The sequence below is a fragment of the Mesoplodon densirostris genome, chromosome 16 (genome assembly GCF_025265405.1).
Source record: "Mesoplodon densirostris isolate mMesDen1 chromosome 16, mMesDen1 primary haplotype, whole genome shotgun sequence".
NCBI lineage: Eukaryota > Metazoa > Chordata > Mammalia > Artiodactyla > Ziphiidae > Mesoplodon > Mesoplodon densirostris.
In genome coordinates, this window is record NC_082676.1 from 715,654 (window position 1) to 740,369 (window position 24,716).

The following is a 24,716-nucleotide window of genomic DNA, read 5'->3' on the forward strand; positions in this document are numbered from 1 at the left end:
GCCTGGAGAGGTCGTGAGACCCTGGCCTCTCTGTGCGCCCACGGCCCCCCCCACCCAACCTGATCCTCATGCTATGCACGCCCAGCCCTGCCCCTCCCACGGGCACACTCAGGCCCCTCTGAGAGCCAGCGGGCTCCTCCCTCCAGTGCTGTCCCAACAGGCCAAGCCTCAGCGTCACCTGACCCCAGGGGAGGTGGGCTGTCCCCGCAGCGGCGGGGGTCGGGGGGATCAAACCAGAGATGAGGGGACGGGGGACCCAGCTTGAAGCCCAAGCCTGTGCATGGCCCACCAGGACCAAGGGCTAGGGAAAAAAACAGTGGCAAAAAGAAACATTTAATAACTGGGGGGAAAGAGGGAGAAAGGTGCACTGCAGGTAGGGTGGGGGGCAGGGTGTGCTGCCTTCTGAGGAAGGCCAGGTGGGCAAAGGGCAGGTCTCCAGAGAAGCTGTATCTGTTGGCAGAGGATGGGGAAAGGGCGACGGCCAGCACTGGCCGTGGCCCGAGGCTGCAGGCACACATGCACAGGGCTCAGCAGAACTGCAAGAAACGGGTGAGAGGCGTCCATCCAGCCATGTGGCCTGCAGGACCCCAAAGGGCAGGAGGCAGGGCTGGGGTCTCCATCCACCATCTCCAAAGCTCCCAAGAGGCTGGCTGGCATGGCCATCCCCCAATTCACACCACAGACCCCACAAAGGCTGGAGACGCCCACCTCCAGAGAACAGGGCTGGGGGTGGATGGCCTGGGCTCACCCGCCTACCTTCCAGCGGTTTCCACACTCGTTGCAGACGACGAACGTGGTCATAGGCTCATCGGAGCTGCGGGTCTGCACCTGTGGGGAGGGCCACGGTGGGTGGGGCCCAGGGCCTCAGTCCCTTGCAGCTGGAGGCCCCAGGGAGCAGGACTTCCCAGGAGTCACAACCTGGGGAGCCCGCCACCCATGGCCTTGGGCCGCGCTGGCCGCACGTCACCTGGGCTGAGGCCGCCCTGCAACCCCCACCTTGCAGTCGCCCCGACCGCTTTCCTCTTACAGGCCCCCCGACACCTCTCAGGGCCCACCTCCACGACTCTCCTGCTACCACCACTGGGCACCCATCCTCCCACCAGCAGCAACACAGCGGGGTCGGGCTCCCAAACTTCAGTGTCTCAGAATGAACGGGCTGGACCCACCGCCCGAGACTGCCTACTGGGGAGCAGGGGTCCTCGGCAAGGGGGAGGCCCCAAGGGTGACCGCAGCTCCCGGCCCCATCGGAGACTAGGTTGTCGGACCCCCGTCCCAGCACCGCTCACACCGCACGTGTCCAGACGCAAGGGAGATCCGGCCTGCATAGCAGGGGCACGGGAGGCTCCGAGGAGGCCCAGGGCCCCAGGAGGCCTGCCGACGCTCACCTGCGTGTAAGTGCAGTTCTTCTTCTTGCACTTGCCGCAGGTGAACAGGTCGGTCTGCGTGCCGCCCGTGCGCGCCATCTGGTGCTCGCGGATGGCCTCCTTGGTCATGGCCTTGCGGATCTCCTTCAGCTCGTCGCTGGCCATCTCCTGGGGTGAGGGGCGCGTGCTTAGCCCGCGGCCCCCCAGGGGCAGCCCCCCGCGCCCCCACGGGCTCACCTCCGAGGTCATCACGGCGATCTGCTGGGGCGTGATGGCGCCGCATAGCACGTTGCGCCGCAGGCTGGGGTTCTTGGCGTCCTTGAGGTTGGAGAGGCGGCTGCGCACACGGTTCTTGTACTTCATGTCCGTGTTCCCCACGTCCCGGAAGATGCGTGTGGACGTTTAAGGACCCGTAGGGAGGCCGATGCCCCACCCTCTACCCCTGCCCCCAGGTCAGCCAGGGCCTTTTGTGGGGGCTGTGTCGGAAGAGCCAGCCACACCGGGTCGTCGACAACTGACGCTTTCCCGGCTGAGACCCAACTGCAGGCTGGAGGCCCGGGACCCAGGCCCACCGCAGGCCCGGTCAGACCCCAGAGGGTCCGGGAGGAGCCCCCTGGTCAAGACAAGCAAGCCTGCCCGACCGCCCAATCCCCTGGCGAGGGCGCAGGACAGTGGCCACCAGGGGAGCTGAGCCTGGCCGGCCCCGCAATTCCTCCAGAACTCCAGCCCCCGAGCCGCTGCACAAAGGATATATTCCTCGATCTGGGCCGACAAGCGCTCGCAATCTGCGCCGACAGCCACGTGGTCATCTGCAAGAAGGAGCCCTGACCAGCTGCCCTGCCGGCTCCCCCCACGCCTCAGCCTGCGCAGGATCCAGGCGCCCTGCTCCCCAGAGACCCCCGGCTCCCTGCCCCCAAGGTCAGCAGCATGGGGTTGGACTCAGGCCTCCACAGGCAGGCAGGGCCCAGGCCACCTGGGAATCAAGCGTGTGTCAGGAGCCAGGACCCCGCGGTGTGCTGGGTGGCCCCGGCCCAGGCACTCACGGTCCGTCTGCAGGGCAGCGGTCAGCATTTCACGACACTTGTTGCGCACGGCATCACAGGTGACCGGCACCGGAGGAAACGTGGTGATCCTGGGTGTCGATGGCGTCCTGGGCAGCTCTGGCCTCTTGCGGCTGGAGAGAGGCCCGCTCGGGCCACGTGCACCTCCATGAGATGCCGGTCCCCAGAAAAGCCAATGTCACAGCCACGATGCCCCCAGACCCCGTCTGCTCCACCCTGACAGCGGCCCAGAACCCTGCCCATCCACAGTCAGGTCCAGCATGTCCATGCGGTCTGGCCAGAGGCCGTGAGGACCACTGGGTGGGACACACTCCCAGACGGGATCCCCACCGTCAGGGAGACCTGGAACACGGGGCCACACTGCCCAACGCAAACTGCCAGGTCAGGGAGAGGCAGACGGGACTAGGGATCACCCAAGACCAGGTACCACTATGCAGGCAGCCCCACCCCATGAAGGTCTGGGCACCCCCTCCATGGGCTGCCTGCCCACCAGGCTCTGTCCACCCACGGCCCTCCTCTCCCACCCCTGCATCTCGTGACCCTGTGACCTCCACGGAAGTCAGTGGAAGCAGGCGGCTTCCTGGAGGAAAAATAACACGTTCAGGTGGGCGGATGAGCCCACGTCTCTGCACAGCCATGCCGTGAATCCAAAGCTCAGCTTTTCCTAGCCCTTGGCCACTGCTGCCCAGTGGGGTCAAGGGCAAAGCAGCCTCTCAGCCACAGCCCATCCCTGGGGCAGCAGGAGCAGGGAGGCCTCAGTAACCCCCAAACCTGCACCATGTCACAGCCTGGGGCATCCCCGGTGAGGGAGGGGCCGGCAGCCAGAGACACCAGGCCAGCGGGGGTAGCCAGAGTTAGACAGCGAGAACCAGACCCTAGACCGGGGCCTGGATCCGGGTATGTGAGCAATGGGCTCCCACAGGCCCGCTCAGGGTGTGGGTCAGCTCCGTGTAGCCAGGCAGACAGAGCCTCCCGCTCAGATGCTTGGGGCTAAAAAGATCCCGAGGAGTCTCTGGAGGGAAAGTGTCCAGCGAGAGGCTGACCCTGGGGAGAGTCCCTTCCGAGGAGCTGAAAGGGCTGATGACCTCAGCCCCCCCACCCAGGGCCCCTGGAAATCCACACCCCGGTCTGCCGAGAAAGTGGGGCCATGGGCGGGGCATGTGTCTGCCTTCCAGACGTGCTACCTGGGGTCCTCGGAGGCCTCCTTGGAGGACGATGTGGGCAGAGGCCCGCCCCTCCTCCGCTCCCTGGCTTTGGCGTCTGAAGCATCTACATGTGCCGGGAAAGAAGGGAGGGCTGGCTGGGAGAAGGCAGACCCGGAGGGCAGGGCAGGGCCAGGGAGGGGGGCAGACCACCACCAAGGCACAGCCCCAGCCATCGGACATCGGACCCTGTCTCCAGCCCCAGCTTCCTGTGAACGACTGGGGTCCTCTCTCCCCAGCCAAGGAAGGTCCTGAAAAGTCTCCGAGTACAGAAATCCCCCCCCCAGAGTGACAGCCTTCACGGATGGCCCGTTTGGACTTGAACAAAGGCTGGTCACCGCAGGCAGGCTGGGCATGGCCACTCCCCAGCTGGGCCTCGGGCCCCAGAGTGAGCCATCGAGTGAGTCCCAGCCTGCACTGGGGACCTTCCCACAGGACGAGAAGCGTCCCATATGCCACCAGAATAAATACGCTTGTCCAACACGCAGCCCAACAGCCACGCAGGACTGGAGAGAAGCCCAGGACATGCAGCTCTGTTTCCCAAGGGTTTGGACAGAGCCCAGGAGGGGCTGGGAAGGGAGGGGAAGCTCAGGGTCCGGTGGGGGCATCCCAGTCGCCCCACTGTCCCTAGAAAGAGGCTGCCCCTGTTCCCTCTGGGAGGCTCCAGACGCCCCTTCCCTCCTCCCTCTCCTCGTCCCCCACCCTCCCACCCCCGTCCGGAGCTGCCCCCTGCCCTCTGCTGCCCCACACTCTTCCCCTGGGCGACCTCCCCCAGCTCTGCCAGGCCCCTCTCCAGGGCTCAGCGCAGCCTCCTCTCCTCAACTCCTCCCCTTGCTCCTCATGGAGCCCCCTCCTCCCAGCCTGAGCCAGTGCTTCCTGGACTGGATCCCAGGTGGCCCTGGCTCGGCAACAGCACAGTCTGCCAAGGGCCAGCGCGTCTTGGGTGCGTCTTGGGTGCCCCTTGCCCCCACGCTCAGCCTAGGCTGCCTGACCCGCACCCAGGAGCTTTTTCCAGGACTTGATGAGAGACTTGGCCAGCGTGACGACCTCCTCGTCCGAGCTCTGCTTCCGCAGGGCGTTGACGGACATGCCGACGCGGGTGGACTGCAAGGCAAGCGGCCAGGCTGGGGGCAGCGGTCAGACCCTCCCCACAGACCCTCGGTGACTCCCACAGGGCAAGCTGGGGACCAGCGAGGGGAGGTGGATGCCCTCCCCAACGGTTACTGCCCCATCTGCAGGAACCTCAGTGAGGGACACAGTGGATTTTCCTTGAATGTCCCTCCCTGTCTCGTGGAGCAACAGAGAAAGGCAAGGGACAGTCTCCTCAGGGGCAGGGATTCATGCCAACCAAGGGCCGGGGTGGGCAGCAGGAAGCTCTGCCAGGTGCCTGGGAGCTGGGGTGCGGGGCACACAGGGCCCTACCTGCAGCAGGTGCAGCGTGACGGGCATGGCCTTCAGTTCCCGCAGCAGGTCCATGGCTCCCTCCTGGAAGGAGAAGGAAGGACCCTCGTAAATGACTTTGAGGTCTCAGTGGGCAAGCTCAGCTCCTCCTACACACGAGGGTTGGGGGAACACAAGGCAGTGACAGTTTGGAGATCCATCTGGGGTCAGATGCCCAGGGAAGGCAGGCACGAGAAGAGAAGCTGCTGTGCACTTAACCCCAGCCCAGGGCCCCCGAGGGCCGTCAGGGGAAAGGGCCGAAGCCCCTCCCCAGCAGAGGCGGCGCACCAGGTGGAGGCGACGCCCCAGGAACGCCCACACCTGCCCGGTCCCACATCCCCCGCCCACGTGGCTCAGGCAGCCTCTCCTCAGTGCCGCCTGCTGGGGCCAAGCCCTCAGGGGCCTCTCTCCCCTCACGTGCACCCCACACCCCCTGCTCACTCCCCCCAGCCGCGTCACCTCGCCTGGACGGCTGTGCCAGAACCCCGTCTCCCTTCTCTGCCCGGCACCCCTGCCCACATCTGCTTCCTCGTAGCCTCACACACAGGGGCCACATGGCTCCACAGCAGACAAGGCTCCCCAGGGCCCCTCAGGGGGCCGAGCTGCCTGCCCCGGGACCTCCTGCTCCCACTGCCAGCGACACGCCTGCCCCACTCTCCCTCCAGGGCTTTGTGCAAATGACACATTCTCGGTGAGGCCTCGCTCGCTGAAGACAGCAAGCAGCCTGGCACCACCCCATTCACTCCCTGCCTTGCCTTCCTCCATAGAAGGCTCATGGAACCCACCGGTGTGGTTTCACGTGTGCGTGTCTCCCTCACGACATGAAGGAGGCAGCCATCCAAGGGGTGACAGCCTCAGATGTCCTGCAGCCTGGCCGTGGGAGGGGCAGAGCCTGCCCCATCCCTGATCTGGATGGCATCTCTGCTCAGGCTGCAGCTTTCCCCTCATCACCCCCGCAGGCCCTGCCCCTTGGGCTACAGAGTCGAGCCCTGTAGTCAGCTCCTCAGAGGGGACAAATGGTCGCCAGAACCGAGGGCACAGGGCCACTCTGCGATCGATCATCTTCCCCCAAACGGAGCCCCGGGCTGCAGAACGCCAGCTTTCTGTGGCCTCCGGACCAGAGGGGCATAAACGTGATTCCCAGTCACAGCCCCCAACTCCCCCAAGGGGCCTCAAAGGCGCTGGGACCCACCAGGAGCCTCTGCTAGCTCTCACTCCCCACTCCATGGCGCCCCAAGCCCCCTAGCCCCCTTCCCAGTCTACACCTGTCCCCCCTCCTCATTCTCCCCTGGGCTTACATCCATGCGGTGCTCAACCTAGATGCCCCCTCCCCCAGTCCTGCCTGGCCCGACCCAGCCCTCCGTGGGTTCCGTGGCCCATCTCTGCCCCCACCTGGGGGTCATTTATTTTGTCTCCTTCAGAGGCGAAGCAGCTTCTTTCTCTGCTCGTCTCTGGAAACAGCCATAGATGTTCCCACATCCCTGCTCTGTGCTGCCCACGGCCTCCCAGGGGTGTGAGCATCATGCGGGCTTTGGGGTAGGGGCTTTGGGGCAGGCGGCTGCTGCTTGATGGATGGATGAAAGCGTGGGAACCAGCCCCTTCCCAGCCCCGGGGGGAGAACCCTGTCCAAAGACCCAGACTCAACTATGCTCAGCCCAAAAGTCACCCCCAAACCACCAGTGCAGGCACACAGCCCTGGGGTGGTGAGGCAGGTATCTCAAGACCCCAGCTGAGCCTCCCTCACGGCCCCCACCACCACTCGCCCCGCCCCAGGAGCTCAGTCTGGGGAGAGAGCTGGTCGCGTTTATTGAGCCTCTCAGGGAGCCAGCAGGACTCCTCCCCACCCTCTAGAGGCAGGTACCACCCACCAAAGATGCTTCCTGCGAGGATACCCAGATCACCAAGGTCCAAAGTTGAGAGGGGCCTGAAACTGAAGCCCCACGTGCTGTCCGCCCCCTACCACCACCAGCCCGAGACTGGGCACAGCCTTCTCCAAAGGCTCACTGGCCGAGGGACGACAGAAGCCGGCCGCAGAGTGAGCACAGCTGGTCGCGGGGGTCGGGAGGAGTCCTGCGCCCTGGTATTCCCAGGCCAGGCTGGGGGCTTCCTAGGGCTCTTTCCCAAGGGTGCCTACGCATCTACCCACTCCCCAGTAGCTGCTGGCTGAGCCCTGGCTAAGGAAGGGAAAGGATTTATTAGGGCAACCTGGTTTTGGGGGGACTGAACAGACAAGGGGAAAAAAAGGGCCTCCCAGACAAGAAAGGCCTCTGGCCGGCTGGCCGGTGAAAATGAGACGATGGGGGCTGCAGCCCCAGGCCCGGCAGAGGTAGGGGAGGCGCTGTAGCTCCAGGGGAAAAGAGGGTCCAATCTCACACTCCAAACTCTTGAAGGCGGAGAATGGGTGTGGGAGACCTAGGGTGGGACAGCGGGCTCTGAGTCGGGGACGGGGCTCGGCGGGGAGTTCTGGGGGGCTTCGAGGATGCCCAGGCTGGGGAGGAGGAAGGCGGGGGGGGGGGGGCGGCCAGTCAGGGCTGCACGGGCCGGGGCTTCCGCAGAGCCTGGAGGGGCTCGGCCGAGGAGGGTCTCCACCAGCCCGGCCTCCCGAGGGGCTCCGGAGTGAGGGGAGGAAACGGGCGGATCCCAGGCCTGCGGGGTCTCAGTCTGGCAGTTGGGGTTTGAGTCCAGAGCGGTTGGCTCCCGGGACAAGGTTCAGACCGGATCGCGGCCTCTGCCGTGGGTGCGAGGTGAAGGGCAGGGCTGGCTCAGGGCGGGGGTCTCGGCCTCCGGCGGGGGTCTCCCCGTGGCCCGGGAGTCTCTCCCGGGGCGGAGTCTCGTCCTGCCCCTCGGGTGGTCGCCGCGGCCCTGACGGGGACTCGGCAGGCTCGGCGGGGGCTCGGCGGGGCGGGGGTCCCGGGGTCCTGGCGGCCCGCGCCCCTCACCGCGCTCTTCTTGGTCACCATCTTGTCCAGCCTCCGGGCGATCCGCGCAATCTCCTCCTCCTTGCCCATCATCGCCTCGGGGGCACCGCCCCCAACGCCCGCCGCGCCAGCCTCGGCCTCCCGGCCCGGACCCCGGCCCCGGCCGCCGCAGCCTCCCGCAACCGCCGCAGCAGACGCAGCCCCGCCACGGGCGGGAGACCCTCCGTTCAAACCCCCGGCCCCCGCGGCACCGCGCTGCATCTTGGGATACGTAGTTCTCGCGCCCGCCCGCCACGCGCGCGCCCGCCCAGCCCCGGACCACAACTCCCAGGAGCCAGGGGGCGCGCAGGGCATCCTAGGAAGTGTAGTCCTTACGCGGGCAGCCGCCAGTGGACCGGTTAGCCGGCGGAGGGCGCTGCGGCAGCGCGGGGCGCGGCCGTGCGTGGGGGCCGCGGCGCCGAACCCGCGCTTTCCTCCCAACACCTCGCGGGGGCGGCCAGGGTCCGACTGCGCAGGGCCGCAAAGGCACGCTGGGGTCCGTCCCCTCTCCCCTACCCATGAGCCCTCCTCCGCCACTTTCCGCTGTCCCGGGGCCGCTGCCCGACCTCCTGAGCGCTCTGGCCGGGATTGTGGCCTCGGAGACCCTCGGAGCATGGTCAAGGGGGGAGGTTGGTCCTCAGGCTGGTTTTCCGGGGTTTCTGCATGCCCACCCCCAACCCCCAGCACTTTATCCTCCTTTGCCCTGCGGAGAAATCAGATGGGGACGGGCCTCGAGGCTGGCTCCGTAACAGTGACCCACTCCCGGGGGCTGTGCTGATGGCCCAGACCCTGACTGTCTGGCACGAACCCTTCTTGGCAGCCCAGGTGATGCTTCTGAGAGGCCTCTCCTGATCCTCACCCTTCTGACTGTAATCTTAGGGACCGGAAGCTGCTTTGAGGTTTCTCGGAGATACATCCGCCCACTCCAGAGGGGAGAGGCTGAGTGCTTTGCTGCATGCTGACCGTGTGGTTGACGCGCTCTCCCCTGTGCTCCAGCCCTTGTCAGAAGCCATGGCTGAGCTCAGCATCTCAGGGTGCCCTGTCGTGGTGTTTGGAGGACGAATTTCCTCCTATCAGTCCTCGAATCAGCTTAACTTTGTCTGTTGGGGAGGCCTAGCTGGGCAGCCTCCTCTGTCCTGGCTTTGAGTGAGGGAGGCTTCTATGTGTGGGACTGGGTTGGATGTTTCAAGCCACAGAGACTCTAAAGCATGACCTAGAAGCTGGTTAAGAAGGAAGGGCCCTGGCCCTTGTCCCTCAGGGGTGGGGCCCTAGGGTTTTGTCCTTTCTCCTCAAGTGGCAGAGGCACCGGCCCCCAGCCAGCCGGTGGACACTGAACATCGGGCGCACAGAGGAGGGCAGGGGCTTCGGGACTGTATTCCAAGGCTGCAGAGTTTGTACCCCAGCCCCTGTGACCGTAGCCAAGCTGCCGAGAGGGACAGAGGCAGCCGCAGGACAGGGACCAACCTGGGGTGGGGGTGGGGGTGGCAGGGATGGAGACAGGGCAGGTCTGGGAGCTGAGGAGGGGGACTGGGTCGGGTGGGAGGGAGAATAGGACAGGGTGTCAACCTGCGGGTCAGGAACCAACCCCCTGGCAGAAAGACTGGTGGCAAAGACTCCCGGTCGCCTCTGCATTGCTCTCTAGGGGACACACATTGTCCCTTCACTTACGAACGAAGCAGTGAACCACGTGTCGCAGCAGGGCCGGGACTGACCACAGCACAAACTAGAGCCACTTTGTGTCACAGCCATCCTGCTGATGCCCCAGCGTCCTGCCGACCCTCACTGCTGTCGCTGTCAGGAGCTGCAGCGATAAAGAAGCACTTAGGTTCTATGTCACACATTTTAGAAAATAATTTGGTAACTGTGTTTCAGTGTAATCAGTTTCCATGGTAACCCCACAGGCTTACTTTGTGCGCTGCCCCGCGATGTGGCACCAAAGCAAGGACAGGGAGGCGGGGAGGGGCTGTCAGCTGAGCACCAGGGCCCTGCCCCGGCTCAGCCGGTGGAAAAGCCAGACCGCCCACCTCAGGCCCTCGTCCTCTTTCATGAGAAGCCAGGTGGTCTCTACCTCTGGAGCTTCCGGCAAGGGCCACAGACAGCTCATCAGGAGCCTGACATGTCTCAGAAGCTCTCGACTAAGGCCACCGAGGCTGCAGACGAAGGGAGACCAAGACGCCATGGCGCTCCTCGAGAAGAGTGGCCAGGAGGTGGGGCGTCCTGCGGGAGGAGGGCCCATCCTGGGGAGCCTGGCCCGGGCAGGGCAGGTGATGGGGAAGGGCGAGTGGACAGGCAGGCGGGGGTGCGTGGCAGGGAGGCGGGGTGCTTCCCAGCTGGGGACCTGCGGACCACGGCCCTTCGCCCTGTCACGGGAGCCCTGAGCCCTGACACGATGCAGTCCCACGTGGAAGCCACCCCCATGCAGGGTCCGGGCCGGGTGACCCGCCTTGTGTCCTGCAGGTCCCACAATGAGCAGAGGCCGCTAGGTGGCGGGAGTGAGCCACAGACAGCCTGCGGCCAGGTGGCCACCACCCTCCCCCACCCCCCAGAAGGTCCAGTTGGTTCTGGCCACAGCCTTGAAGCAGCCCGGGTGGGGCTGTGGTTAGTCCTGGAGAGTGACCCTCACATGTGAGGTCTGTCGGTGGGTCCCACCCTGGCCAGGGTAGCACTGACTGACCAACCCCAAAACCCCCGACTCCCCACCTTAGAAGTCCCTGGTCCCAGGGCCCCTCATGAATTCACAACCCCCAGAACTTTGCTCAGGTCAGTCACGGCCCACCCAAGACCCCTTGGACCCTACCCTAACTTGAGGGTAGGGAACTTCTTCCTCCAAGGAACGTCCCCCAACAAGCTGCCTGGGCCCCCAGACCCTCCCGCGCCCTCAGAAAGCTGTGCCTGCAGGGTGACGTCAGGACCGCGAACCTGGCTGTACCCACAACAGGGTGCTCACGGGGCTCCAGACCCCACGTCCTCTTTGTGGCATCCGGGGAGTCGGCATACCACCCGAGTCACGTGGGGGCGATGCGTGAAGCTGCCCACGTGTGTGCACGCTGGGCATAGTACAAATCACACGCACACACGCACAGGAGCTGTGAGGCGTCTGTCTCCCCGGAATGCTCGGCTGGCTGGAAGAACCAGGCCTGAGTTCCACCCTCTGCTGCATCCCAGCCCCCAGACACCTACTGGGTAACGGAAGGAACGTGGCACCCTGGGGAGAGCTGGAAAGAACGTACATCTTCACCTTCTGGCCACCCCCAAGCAGGGGAGCCCCCAAAACACCCACCCTCACCCCGTGAGAGGCCAGCCCGGGACCAATTTGCCTGCTACTCTGGGCTGCAGGCCTGACACAGAGACCTTCCTTGAATCAGGTGGGGCCCTGTCCCCACGACCCCCAACCCCTCCACTTCCTCCTGAGATGGGCCCAGGAGGGGCAGGAGTGGGGCACGGAGAGTGGAGGGCCAGGGGCACCCTGGGGTGGGGTGGGGGCAGGGCTCCTGATTAAAGGTCAGAGGCGAAGAGGAATCAGCAAGGAGCAGGGACAGAGCCCCCAAGGGTGGGGGACAGACGAGCTCACCTTCCCAGACCCACCCAACCCCCTTACTCCAGGGTGCCCTCCTGGACACCCCACCAGCCCACCGCCAGGGGGCCTCCCTCCGTCCCCGCGATGGTCCCCAGGGAAGCGCCTAGTAGAAGCCCCGTTCCTGCCCCCACCCTGGGGCTGACCCCCCAGCTCCCCCTTAGAGCTTGTGTCCCCTCCTGCAGGGGTCTTCCACGCTTGACCCCTTTAGGGCGAGAGATACCTGGGTCTGCCCTCAGGAGTCCTAGGCCGTAGGGAGCCTGGCCCTGTCCTGGGGGCTCTGAGGGGGCAGACACAGCCCTGACAGGGGTCTGGGGACATCCCAACAACACGTCCAGGGTCCATCCCCCAAGGGACAGGCTGCACCTTTGACCCAGAGGCCTGCCCCTCCCCCGCCCTCAGTGCACGGAAACATCGGAAGCTCAGGCCATTTATTTTTCTATTTGTGTCCCCCACCACTTGCCCGCCCAAAGCCGGCCATGACCCCAGCAGGTCGAATCTGTGCTTCCCTCCTGGCTGGGGCAGGGGCCTCAGTGGGAAGGCCAGTGCTGCCAAACGCACACGGAGACCGCTCCCCCTCTCCCCATGGCCACAGGGGTGGGGCGGGGAGATCTCTCAGCCCCAGAAGCCCCCACCCCTCCCCTGTCACCCTGTCGGCAGCTCTCCCCCGACACAGGCACCCAGCTGTTTCTGTACCCTGTTTCATCAGACCCTCCAGCCCACCCTGGGGGCTGCAGTTGCCCACCACAGGGGCTCTGTGGAGCTGGGACCTCAGCCAACCCCATCCAGGCCTCCCTCAGATCCCGGCCTCTGAGGCCAGGCAGGGCAGTGACCAGGGACCCAGTCCAGCACCAGTCCCCTGTCCCATGTGCCAGCGCATATCTCGACTCTGCCATCCAGCCGCCCCCTCTCTGGGCCTCGGTCTCCCAGTCTGAAGAATGGGAAGAACCGCTGCCCCCAGCAGCCTCTCGCGGAAAGTCCCCAGCCCAGCCCACAGCCTTGGCCCAGGCCCAGCTTCCTCCCCCAGAGGCAGAACTTTGGGGGAGGCAGGAGGCATCCCCCAGAGGCCAGCAGCAGCCGGCCCTGGCGGCCTGCTCCAGGCTCGCTCTAACAATGCGCTTCCCCCACACAATTCCCAGAAACACCGCCCTCCCTGCCCTGCCAGCCCGCCAGCCTGGCGGCCACTCCACCCTCCCCCTCCACAGGGGCCCCAGCAGCCGCAGGGTCAGGGGCTCCGGTGAAAGCAGGGGGTCTGACTCACAGGGGTCCCCAAGGCAGTGCCTCCTGGCGGTCCAGGCCCACCAGCCCTGCCCTGGTGGAGAGAGACAAGAGGAAACTCCTAGGAGAGGCAGACTGGGGGCCGAGGAGCCAGGCCTCGGGCGGTGACCTTGGCCAGCCCCAGCCCCACTCCCACAGCGGACCCCTGCCCTTCTCTCCTAGTGGTGAGTTGGTGAGCCCATCCTACTGCCTGCACAGGCCCGTCTCCACACAGCAGCTGTGGAGAGCTAAGCCAGATCACACCCCTCCCCTGCTCAAAACCCTCCCAAGCCACCAAGTCTCCTTCAGATAAGAAAGCGAGACCCTCCCAGGCCCCACACTGCCCCTGGTCCCCTCTCCAGCACAGGTCCCTGCCCCAGGGCCTTTGCATGTGCTGTTTCCTCTGCATAGACGACTCTTCCCCACGTGTCCCCTCATTGCTTTCACGTGTTTCCTTCAGGGTTGGCTCCACAGTCACCTCCTGAATGGGCAGGCAGTGAGCACCCCGACATAGCCTTCTCTCCTCCACAGCCTGGCGCTCTAGATTCTGACTTGTCTGTGGATTTGTTGATCGGCTCCCTCTCCAACAGAGCAGAAACTCCCCACAAGCAGGGCTTGGGGCTGTTTTGTTCCGCTGCTAAATCCCTATCTCCTGGAACAGGGCCTGACCCACGGGGGTCAATAACCAATCGATGGATGGATGAATGGATGGCTCCTGACCCTGAGCAAGAAGGGTCCCCAAGAGCACAGGCCTGCCCCCCGGCCAGCTGCAGCCCCAACCGGCTGGACCATCAAAGCCGTTTGTCACCAAAGCCAGGGCATCAGCCAAAAAGAAACTCGCAGCTGCCGTGCCCCCCAGGCCCCGTGGGCCCATGACCGACCACCGGGGGGCTCTGCTGCTTCCTTCCGTGCTCCCCAGGGCAAATGAGAACTGTCGCCAGAGCCCAGGAGGAGAGAAGAGGAGCCAGGCCAGCCCAGGGCAGGGCAGCCGGGGTGGGAGCCCGGGATACGCAAGTGTGTCCACACAGTCCCCCAGGCAAGACACACGGAGAGCCCCATCTCTGCCCCACCAAGAGCCCCTGAGGGGGACCAGGGCACCATTCCTGGAGAACCGGGGCCGGGGTCACCGAGGTCTGAGCAAAGACAGCCTTCCCAGAGGCTGCCCGGGGCCCAGACTGAGAGGCATGGGGGTGGAGCCAAAGGCAGGAACACGGGGCCTGGCTGGCCAGCTGGGCCGGACAACTGGACAGACAGAGTGTCTGGCGCCTGCTCAAACAGGCTGGCCCTCCTCTCCCTCCTCTCAGCTGCAGCCTTCCTTCCTGAGCTGGTGTTTCCTGGCTCCTCCCTGCTGTTGCCGTGGAAACCAAGAGGGGCCTGGGCCCCCCCGCCCCCAGCTTCCCACGGAGCCCCCGCTGAGCACCAAGTGGGGCCCACACAGGACGCAGGTCGCTGGATGATGGGCATGGCCCCGATGCCCCAGGGCTCGCCGGGCTCAGCACCCCAACTCCCCTCCAGCACAGCAGCCCGGCGTTCGGAAATGCCTCTTCAAGACCCCAACACCTGGGACACCCACAAAAGTGACCTAACCCAACTGCCCACAGCCCGCCTGCCCCCCTGAAGCCACCGTCACGGGGTCCTCCTCACACACACTGCATTCAGTGCCCCCCCACCCACAAGGCCCCTTCAACCCAGAGAAGCCCCCCGCCCATTTGCTCCTGCTGGCCCAAAGCACTCAGGGGCGGGCCCAACCCCTGCGCGACAGCCCTGAGACATGCGATGGCACCATTCTCTCCACACGCCCAAGAGGCCCAAGGGGCACCCCGACGAGCACACTGACACCCTGGTTCCCACAGCGCCCAGCTCTTCTGGGGGGATTTCCAGGTCTCACGACGGTGGCAAACCGTGCACTGACCCCAGCACTCCTGAGAGCGCTGCCCTGCAAGCGTGAGCACCGCGCCAGCTCCCTCGTGCCCCCGTGGCCCTCTGCACACTGGGCCCGGCACCCCAGGACAGAGCAGGAAAGCATGGGTGGGGCGAGCCTGCAGCCCCAGGCCTGAGCCCCAGGGTCCACCAGGATGAGGCCTGCCGCTGGGTGTGTGCCCACTGGGTTCTAGGCCATCGGGTGCCCTCCCCAGAGGCCACCCCCATCCCCACCAGCCTCCAGCCTTTGGAGCAACCTCAAGGAGCCCTGGTCCCCAGGAAGGGTCTGAACTGGGCGGCCTGGCTCCAAAGCCGAGGTGTCCGGAGACCAGAGACCTCTCCACCTGGATGAGCGTCTGACGGGGACCCCACCCCCTCCCTCTGGGAGCAGGAGGGTCCTGCCCCACGGGACTCAGTAATTGGTCCCAGCCCCTGCTTCTGCTCCTGCAGCAGCCAGGCCTGGGCGGCTGGGAGCCTGTGAGGTCTATGCCCCGGGCAGCAGCGCCTGGGAGGTCCACCCCCCCAGGGCCCAGCCAAGGCCCCACTCAGAGCCACCAAGGGGATTACCCAGCATCCCTTGCAGGCTTCCACCAGAGCCTAGGGATCCAGTCCAGGCTGAGGGAGGGAGCGGGTGGAAGGCCAGGAAGGCAGTGTCCACTGGACGCCCAGGCCAGACCCCGCTCACAGAGCAAGCTTGCCCTCCCTCCCACCTTCTGTCTGGGGAGATGCGGGCTGCAGACAGGGCCCCCCCAAGGGTGGGCGGCAGCAGACCTGGACCAGGCCAGCCTGAGGGGGGTCCTGGAGACGTGGGAACACCCCCAGACTGTGGATGGATCAGAGGCCACAGCTTGGTAACCAGAGAAGCCTTGGGGAACCCCTCCCTGGGTGGGTGTCCAGGGCCAAACCTCCACTCTACTCCCCGCGGGGCCCCATCTCCCCATGGCAGAGTCCAGCCTCACCCCCACACCCAGGCAGACAGACAAAAACACACAGACCACCCACAGATGCAGACACACACCTCGGATGCAGAACTGGCCACACCCACGCCGGCCCTCCTACAGCCCCAGGGAGTACCCCCAGCCCTGAGGCTCCAAGGTCGGGGCCACCCTGACTGCATCTCCTACCCCTCTGTCTTCCCAACTGGACCATGGGCCAGAGACGCCGTCCTTGTGCCTGCTGGGCAGCACACAGGGAAGGGTAGCCTGACCCCCAGGAGGTGGGTGGTTACCCCAGGAGACGCTCCCCTTGCCTTGCCCAGCCCTGGCCCACAGGACGTGACAGCCGGACACCTGAGTCCCGCAGCCCAGCCAGGAGGGAGGGTCACTGGCTGGCGCCAGGAGAAGCGGCCATCCTGGGGGGTGGGCACTGGTGGTGAGGTAATTCTGGGCACTGCGGCCACTGCGCTCCCAGCAGCTTGAGCAACTCAGCTGTCGGGGGCTGCAGGGGGCCAGGCAGGGCCCCTAGGGGAACCCAAAGTCCGTCCCAAGGTAGGGCGCTTGAGCAGAGGAACCGGGAAGCCTCTCTCCCAAGCCCAGTGATGATCATCCCAGACCCACTGCTGCCCAGGCTGAGCCAGGTCCTGGTGACCCCAGATCACACCCAGAAGGCTGCAGGGAGAGGCCTGCCGAGTGCTGGCCCCTTGGACCCATCCTGGACCCGCCTGGAGTGTTCCTCACACATCTCTCCCCCCCAACCCCTGCAGGCTGCCCAGTCCACCCACCTACACTGGTCAAAGGGGAGCTGGCACCCCTGGGAGAGGCTGTGCACCCATCCACCCCCAGGACCCCCGATCTTGCCTGCCTCCCAGGAAAAGCCAGCCTTCCCCCGAGACCCAAGAGGACCCGCCTTGACTAGCCCCAGTGCCCCAGCATGGGGTCAGTGTCCACGAATTAGGTGCCAGGGCCTGGGAGGTCTGGAAACCAGTCTGAGCCACCCAGTCCTACACCACAGAACCTGCCCTGGGGATAGGGTGCGCGCCCAGTGGCCCTCAGAGGACCCCTGTGGGCGCGCTGGCCTCTCCCCAGGACAGCTCAGGAGCAGCCGTTGGGGGGATCTGTCAGACCCACAGGGGACCCACCCCACCCATAAGCACTGACTGTGGCCTAGAGGGACTACCAGGGACAGAGGACCCAGAAGCTCTGGCCACACAGACCCAGGGTCACTGACACCTACGGTCACTCACGCACCGTGGAGCTCCCAGCACATGGGGCGGGGCTCCTGATGTGGTAGTGGGGCTACAGAGCTCCCAAGCTACGAATGGATGTGCAAGAGGGAAAACTCATCCCAGCCCCAAGAGAAACACCCTCTGCAGGAGGGGCAGGGAAGGAGCCTGCCCTGGGGGACACCCCTCAATGTCTGGAGCCCAGACCCCCTCCTGACGGGGTGGGAGGGGACTGCAAGGAGGCTAGAATCTCCTCTGGAAACTCTCCAGGGTCTGATGGCCCAGGGGAGGGCCCCTCTTCAACCCACCTGCCCCGCTCGGTAACCAGCTACTACTGGTCCCATCAGGCCCGGGGGAGGGGGATGAGGCTCGGGGCTCCACCCACTCTGGACCCCTCCCCTCCGGCTCTGCTATGGATCCGGGGCATCTACCCTCTCCCTCTCCCTCCCCGTACTAAGCTGCGGCCGGCCCGGTTCCCAGTCGGTCTGGGAGTGGGGTGGGGGACACGGAGACCGTCTTCTCCTCTAACCCCGTGAACAGGCCTGGGGTGGCCGAGGGTCTCCAAGCCCCCAGCGCTGAAAGTCCCACGTGTGGGTGGAGGGTGGGCGAGCATGATGCCCCGAGGTTATCCAGAGCAGCTCCCCCAAGACACAAGTTGCTTTTCCCACGGCGCCCTTCCCTTGGAGCCAGCCTCTGGTTGGGAAGGCAGCCTTCCCCAGGTCCTCCCCGGGGGCTCTGACTCGTTGTGTGTGTGTGGGTTCGTCTCTGAAAGCATGACAGGCCCCAAGAGGACGTCCCCTGCCAAGCTTCGGGGCACATCAGCCACCCTCTCCCACTCAGGGGGTCTCTCCTTCAGAGGGTGCGGGGGGCGCCGCGCAGAGGAGGCGGAATCCGGCCGCGCCGAGAAGAAAGGGAGCCCCCGGGAGGAGGGGGCGGCCCGGGCCCGCCCCGCCACGCCCCACCCCGGCCGCCACGCCGCCCATTGGCCCCGCGCCGCTATATCTGGGCGCCCACCCGGGGCGAGGCCACCGCCGTCCCTACCGCCGCCCACCCGCCCCACGCGTCCGATCCCGACGTGCCCGCTGCCCACCCTCCGCGCTCCCGCGCTCCGTTCCGCCCAGGCCGCGCCCAGCTGGAATGCAGAGATCGCCGCCCGGCTACGGCGCACAGGACGACCCGCCCGCCCGCCGCGACTGTGCATGGGCCCCGGGCCCCGGGGCCGCCGCTGAGCCGCGCGGCCTCCCCACCGCCCCCGCCGCGCCCGCCGCGCCCGCCGCGCCCGCCGCGCCCGCCTCGCCGCCCAGCCCGCCACGCAGCCCGCCGCGCAGCCCCGAGCCGGGGCGCTATGGCCTCAGCCCGGCCGGCCGCGGGGAGCGCCAGGCGGCCGACGAGTCGCGCATCCGGCGGCCCATGAATGCCTTCATGGTGTGGGCGAAGGACGAGCGCAAGCGGCTGGCACAGCAGAACCCAGACCTGCACAACGCGGTGCTCAGCAAGATGCTGGGTGAGTGGCCGCTGGGCGGGGGCGGGGACGTGGGGGGTGGGGGCGGGCGGGGCGCGGGGGCACCTCACGCTAGGGCGCTCGCGGAGCTCGGGCGGTCCGCCCGCCCGCCCGACGGCACCCGCTGACCCACGCCCGCGGCCCTCAGGCAAGGCGTGGAAGGAGCTGAGCCCGGCGGAGAAGCGGCCCTTTGTGGAGGAGGCGGAGCGGCTGCGCGTGCAGCACTTGCGCGACCACCCCAACTACAAGTACCGGCCGCGCCGCAAGAAGCAGGCGCGCAAGGCTCGGCGTCTGGAGCCCGGTCTCCTGCTCCCAGGCTTGGCGCCGCCGCCGCCGCCGCCGCCCGAGCCCTTTCCCGCGGCCACCGGCCCGGCCCGGGCCTTCCGCGAGCTGCCGCCGCTGGGCGCCGATTTCGACGGCCTGGGGCTGCCCACGCCCGAGCGCTCGCCGCTGGACGGCCTGGAGGCAGGCGAGGCCGCCTTCTTCCCTCCGCCAGCGGCGCCCGAGGACTGCGCGCTGCGGGCCTTCCGTGCGCCCTACGGCCCCGCCGAGCTGCCCCGGGACCCGGGCGGCTGCTTCGGGGCGCCCCCGGCCGAGGCGCTCAGGACCGCGCCCGCCCCCGCCGCGCCGCTCTGCGGCCTCTACTACGGCGCCCCGGGTGTGCCGGGCCCGGGCCCCTACCCCGGCCCGCTGTCGCCGCCGCCCGAGGCCCCGCCGCTGGAGGGCGCCGAGCCGCTGGGGCCCGCCGCCGACCTGTGGGCCGACGTGGACCTGACCGAGTTCGACCAGTACCTCAACTGCGGCCGGACTCGCCCCGACGCCGCCGGGCTCCCGTACCACGTGGCGCTGGCCAAGCTGGGCCCGCGCGCCATATCCTGCCCGGAGGAGAGCAGCCTGATCGCCGCGCTGTCCGACGCCAGCTCCGCCGTCTACTACAGCGCCTGCATCTCCGGCTAGGCCCCCCGGGGCGCTGCGTGTCACCGTGTCACCGCTCTCTCTCGCAGGCGGAGTTGCCGCTACTCGTCATTAGCCCCGCAGGAACCGGCAACGCCGGGGCTTGGCCGGGCGGAGGGCGCCCCTACGGGGCGACCCCCACACGTCCAGGGGCTTGGCCGGGAAGCCCAGGCCTAGGACGTGTGGGCTGGCCCTGCCAGGGCTAAGTTTTTGAAGCGCCTAATCCTTTTCTTGCCGTGTACTTTCTAGAACTAGGCTGTGTTTTTTACTTTGCCTTTTTTATATACATGAAACAATATATTTAATTTTTAATTAAACTTTTAAACTTTTTCTTGCAAGGGGTTTCCGTGATGCAAAGCACCAATGTAGCAAGGGCTCTTTAAATAACGTTTCTCTGTTGTAAAGGAGGAGCCGGGAGCTGGGTGCCCCAGGCGAGGCCACAATAAAGCGCCTCTCCTTTCCTCGGAACTCCCTCGTCTGTGGTCGCTGGGGGTGGGGGAGCAGTCCCCCCAGGGTCCTGGGCGTGCCCCTCCCTCCAGAGTCCAGGGAGCCTGACTCGCAGCTGGGCTCCACAGCATGCACTTCTCCACCCTTCCAGGATGCTACCCCAGACAGCCGGTCGGAGGCAGGAGGTGTGGGCACTCCCCACCCTGCCAGCTCTCCACGCCCCCAGCCCCCATGTTAACTCAAGCCTCACAGCGGTCAGACTACACCAGAAATCCCCTCCACGCTCTCACCCGGGTCTCACCATCCTCACCTCACCCTGAAAACAACTTCCTTCAAGCCCAGTGAGTGCCTAGAACAGCGCCTCTCTCTGAAGGAGGCTGGTGGGGTTGACGCCTGTCTACAGACATGACATCCTGGGACTCCCATCCGTCATTCTCTCTCAACACAGTGTCCCCAGAGAGGGCAGCACCATGACAAATCCACACTGCTTGCCAGGGTGACGTGTGCAGGCTCTACCAGTGACACGCAGTCAATGACCAGAGCGGGGGAGCCCAGGCCCCACATCTCGAGCCTCCACATCTGGAACCCATCACACTAGCCTTGGGCCCCCTCCCAGCAGGACCGGACACCCTCTTTCCACACGGCTTCCTTGGTTCCGCTAGCGCCCCCTCACTGGGGAGCCCATGGGTTTAGGGAAAGTTGGCAACAATCATCTTGGGCGATTCTTCTCTCCTGGGACCGGGTCCCGAAGTGAGGCCTCTACACACGCACACCCTTCTCAGGGCCTGACGGGTCTTCCAAACCAAGACGAGAGGTCGTGTGTCCCCCTGGCCTGGCCTGCCCCAGTAGCATATGGGGGGGGTCCCGCTGATCTCTGACAACTCTGACGTAGTGCGTGCGCCACGGGGCGTGGGCATCTTGTGATGAGGTGCGCTGCCGTGTGGCTGCCGTGAGCCTGAATCCGAGTGCGTGTGAGCAAGTGTGTGCACGTGCTCCGAGCATGGCTGTGATGCTGTGACAGTGTGACCACGTGACTCGACGTGACCCTCCGTGAGGATGACTGAGTGTGACACCCAGGGTGTCTGAGACTGTGTGCGCATGCGTGTGTCTGTGTGTCAGCCTGGGTGTCCGTGCACATGGGTCCGCTGCCTGAGCGTGTGTGCAGAGGTGAACAGGGTGTGGGGCTGTTCGTACAGGTGTCCTGCCTCTGAGAGGCACGGGGACATCACCTCTCTGTTAGCTGGAATGAGCCCCACACCTCGGTGGGTGGAGTCGGGGAGGGACACCTGGGCCCCCATCCCCACCTCATAGTGAGCAGGGCCCAGAAACCTCAAAGACAAAGGGACAGAGAAAGACAAGCTGAGGAGGGCAGGAGATGGATTCGGAGGTGGAGAGGGGAGCCCTGGGCGGATCGAGGCACAAACAGAAATGGCCCCCAGGACACCAAGGACAGTGCTGGTACACAGGAAGGAGGCAGGGAGTGAGGCCCAAAGGGACAAGGGTGGTCCAGTCCAGCCGCATCTGTCATGGTGGGAGGGAGCTCTGAGACACCGATGCGGAGTCCTGGTCTCACGCACGAAGGCTCACATCACCCGTGAGTGTGCACACCCAGCTCTCATGGCCCCTGACTCCCACTCTGGGCCTGCCCCTGGTAGGGGGACAGGTGACCCACCCACTGGAGCCCTGGGTTAGCAGGGCCAAGGTGCACCCCCCCGCCGTGGGGATGGCCTCTGTACGGATGGGGACCCATAGCTGCCAGAGTCCGGCAGCCTCTGCCCCCTGCCACCCCCTGGGGGGCGGACCCTCCCATCTCCTCCCCCACCCCGGCCAGGGCAGAGGGAAGGGAAGACCAGAGCCATGTGACCAGCCCCTCGGAGGGCACCCGTCTGGGCCCAGGCATCGCCTCACCTGTGCCCCACCCCAGAGACACCCATGGACACACACAGAGAGAGGCTGCAGACGGGCCGGCAAGGCTGTCTCTCCCGTACATGGAACCGTTTTCTAACATCCTCCTCACCCCACCCTCGGAGTCAGGAGGATGGGGGCCTCACGGTGCCTGGGGTGGCACAGGCCCCACTGCCCAAGTGGGGAAGGGCCGAGTAGCTTGCTCCCCAGAAGAACCTCCCTCAGTGCCAGCGTGGGATGCCGGGGGGGGCATGGGGGGGTCCGGGGGTCCCAATTTCGACCAAGTCCCTGGAGCCAGGGGCTGGGGGCATTCAGGAGCAGAATCAGGACTGGGGATACACACGCACACACACACGGCAACTGTTTTCAGGGAGTGCCTCAGGTGGGCACCATGCCTGGGGCCCTCCCAAGGGACCCAGGGCAGGCTGGGCAGCCCTCCTAGGCAGGACCACAGCTCCAGGGCCTGGGTGGTTCCAGCCCCGGGTCAGGCTTCCCCCCCCCCGCCCCCCCCGGCTCCACCCACCTGCTTCCCCTAAGGTCAGAGAAGGGATGTCCCCACCCCCAGCTCCCGCTGAGTCAGGCCCGCCAGGAACAGACCCAGGCGACCTAGCTCCTGGCGGGAAGTTCTAGCAGCCCGGCCTGGCCTAAGCCACAGCTCCCACACCCAGGACCCAGCCTAGCCCGGGGGTGACCTGAGCCGAGGTGTGGAACCCTTCCCAGCAAGCCGCCCACAGGAGGAGGTGGGGGGGTTTAGAGCAGGTAAGGTGCACCCCTCTCCCCAGTAGGCACGATCATCACCTCGACACCCTCAGGAACACCCCACACACAACCAGCCACACACCACACCAGGGGCAAAGCTGTGCTCACACACCCGCCCCCAGCAAGGCCAGGCTGGGCAGGCGAAGAGGAACTGAACTGTCCACCCACTTAATGGACAAATACGCTAGACGGTCCAGCTGCTCAGCTGACAGCCTCCAACACCTACAGACACTTCTAAGGGGACAACTCAGTGGTTAATCTATTCACAGGCTGGTATAACTATGGTCACTAACTTCAGCACGTTTCCGTCACCCCAAAAAAGCCTCATCCCCACTAGCTGTCACTTCCCATCCTCCCTGCTCCCAGCCCCTGGGAAACACTAATCTGCTTTCTGTCTCTGTAGACTGGCCTATTCTGGACTTTCCATGTAAGTAGAATCACACAATAAGTGGCCTTTTGAGTCTGGCTTCTCTCACTGAGCATCGAGTCTTCAAGGTTCATCCATGTTTTAACCTGAATCAAAACTTCATTCCTTTTTAAGGCTGTATAATATTCCATTGTATGGATGGAACACAGTCTATTTATCTCTTCATCAGCTGATGGACGTTGAGGTTGTTTCCATGTTTTGGCTACTGTGATTACTGATGCTATGAACACTCGTGTGCAAGGTTTTATGTGGATGTGTTTTCAGTAAAGTAACATAAATGTGTATCTCTAATGACCAAGTCTGAACAAGTAGATTAAGTACCTCAAATTCATATGCTGAGTAAATGACCCTGAGAAAACCATAATTCAAAAGGACACATGTACCCCAATGTTCATTGCAGCACTATTTACAATAGCCAGGACAATGGACAAAGAAGATGTGGTACATATATAAAACGGAATATTACTCAGCCATAAAAAGGAATGAAACTGGGTCATTTGTAGAGATGCGGATGGAGTTAGAGCCTGTCATACAGAGTGAAGTAAGCCCCAAAGAGAAAAACAAATAGCGTATATTAACGCATATGTGGAATCTAAAAAAATTGTACAGATGAACCTATTTGCAGGGCAGGAATAGAGATGCAGAGAATGGACATGTGGACACAGGGCGGGTAGGGGAGGGTGGGAGGAACTGGGAGATTAGGTTTGACATAAATACACTACCATGTGTAAAACAGAAAGCTAGTGGGAACCTGCCGTATAGCACAGGGAGCTCAGCTCGGTGATCTGTGACGACCTAGAGGGGCGGGGGTGGGAGGGAGGTCCAAGAGGGAGGGGATGTAGGTATACATAGAGCTGATTCACTTCACTGTACAGCAGAAACTCACAGGACATTCTGAAGCAATTATACTCCAACAAAAAAAAAATTCAGGGCTTCCCTGGTGGCGCAGTGGTTAGGAGTCCACCTGCCGATGCAGGGGACACGGGTTCGTGCCCCGGTCCGGGAAGATCCCACATGCCGCGGAGCAGCTGGGCCCGTGAGCCGTGGCCGCTGAGCCTGCGCGTCCGGAGCCTGTGCTCCGCCACGGGAGAGGCCACGGCAGTGAGAGGCCCGCGTACCGCAAAAAAAAAAAAAAATTCATATGCTAGAGCAGCTACCCCCAAAGCAGGGGCTCCAGAGCAGCTGACCTCCAATCCCAACTGGGTGCTCACAAGCAAGGCTCAACCCTCCACCCAGCCCGCCCACCCCCACTCCTGCCCCGGGCTTGGGGAGGGGCCCCAAGGAGCAGGCTCCAGTCCAGTCCACAGTGGGTTTTGGCCAAGCGTGTGGGAGTTCCTGGCCCAGGACTGGGAGGGAGGAGGGATGGGAGCACCCCCGTTCCTCCTCTTTGTGTTTCAGGACACAGCCCACTCCGCTTCCTTCCACCCTCTCTACCTCTGCACAAGCACCCAGCCTCCCAGGGAAGCCCGGCAGGGCTCCCCACCCTCTGCCTTATCTTCCACGCCCCCGACCCACGCCCCCTTCCTGCTCTGGCCAGCACAACCCGGCCCCTCCCCCAGGACCCCTCTCCCATGCCCCCGCGCTATTCCCCCGCGACCCCACCCCCTTGCCTCACAACCCGCTCCTCCCCCACGACCCCACCCCCCTGCCCCACGACCCCGCCCTGTCTCCCACGCCCCCGCCCGCCCGCGCGAGAAAACAGGAAGGGGCCCGCGGCGGCGGCGGCGCTGGAAGGAAGCGCAGGAAGCGGCGGCGGGTGCGGCGCTTATCTCGGGCCCCAGCCGGAC

The 24,716-nt window shown here is 65.2% G+C and overlaps 2 protein-coding genes across 2 annotated transcripts; one reads left to right on the forward strand and one right to left on the reverse strand.

Annotated features, from left to right (window-relative positions):
* Positions 1–450: 450 nt before the first annotated feature.
* On the reverse strand, positions 451–8,217 carry TCEA2 (transcription elongation factor A2). The gene is made up of 10 exons (XM_060079097.1): positions 8,007–8,217; positions 5,050–5,112; positions 4,620–4,731; positions 3,610–3,694; positions 2,408–2,538; positions 2,117–2,173; positions 1,602–1,756; positions 1,386–1,532; positions 757–828; positions 451–536 (listed from the first exon to the last, which is right to left on the reverse strand). Exons 1-10 carry the CDS (start codon positions 8,076–8,078, stop codon positions 528–530), a joined length of 903 nt encoding a protein of 300 aa, XP_059935080.1. The 5' UTR covers positions 8,079–8,217; the 3' UTR covers positions 451–527.
* A 9,856-nt stretch (positions 8,218–18,073) lies between these two features.
* SOX18 (SRY-box transcription factor 18) lies at positions 18,074–19,394 on the forward strand. The gene is made up of 2 exons (XM_060079086.1): positions 18,074–18,440; positions 18,586–19,394. Exons 1-2 carry the CDS (start codon positions 18,074–18,076, stop codon positions 19,392–19,394), a joined length of 1,176 nt encoding a protein of 391 aa, XP_059935069.1.
* The last annotated feature ends 5,322 nt before the right edge of the window (positions 19,395–24,716 follow it).

What these genes read in the sequence shown, in the direction of transcription:
- TCEA2 (XM_060079097.1), bottom strand. Translation starts at nt 8,078, where the DNA reads ATGATGGGCAAGGAGGAGGAGATTGCGCGGATCGCCCGGAGGCTGGAC. An exon ending in TCACGCTGCACCTGCTGCAG is followed by an intron (nt 4,732 to 5,049) that starts GTAGGGCCCTGT and finishes CTTGCCTTGCAG; the next exon opens with TCCACCCGCGTCGGCATGTC. An exon ending in CGCTGCCCTGCAGACGGACC is followed by an intron (nt 2,174 to 2,407) that starts GTGAGTGCCTGG and finishes TCCTTCTTGCAG; the next exon opens with ATGACCACGTGGCTGTCGGC.
- SOX18 (XM_060079086.1), top strand. Translation starts at nt 18,074, where the DNA reads ATGCAGAGATCGCCGCCCGGCTACGGCGCACAGGACGACCCGCCCGCC. An exon ending in GGTGCTCAGCAAGATGCTGG is followed by an intron (nt 18,441 to 18,585) that starts GTGAGTGGCCGC and finishes CGCGGCCCTCAG; the next exon opens with GCAAGGCGTGGAAGGAGCTG.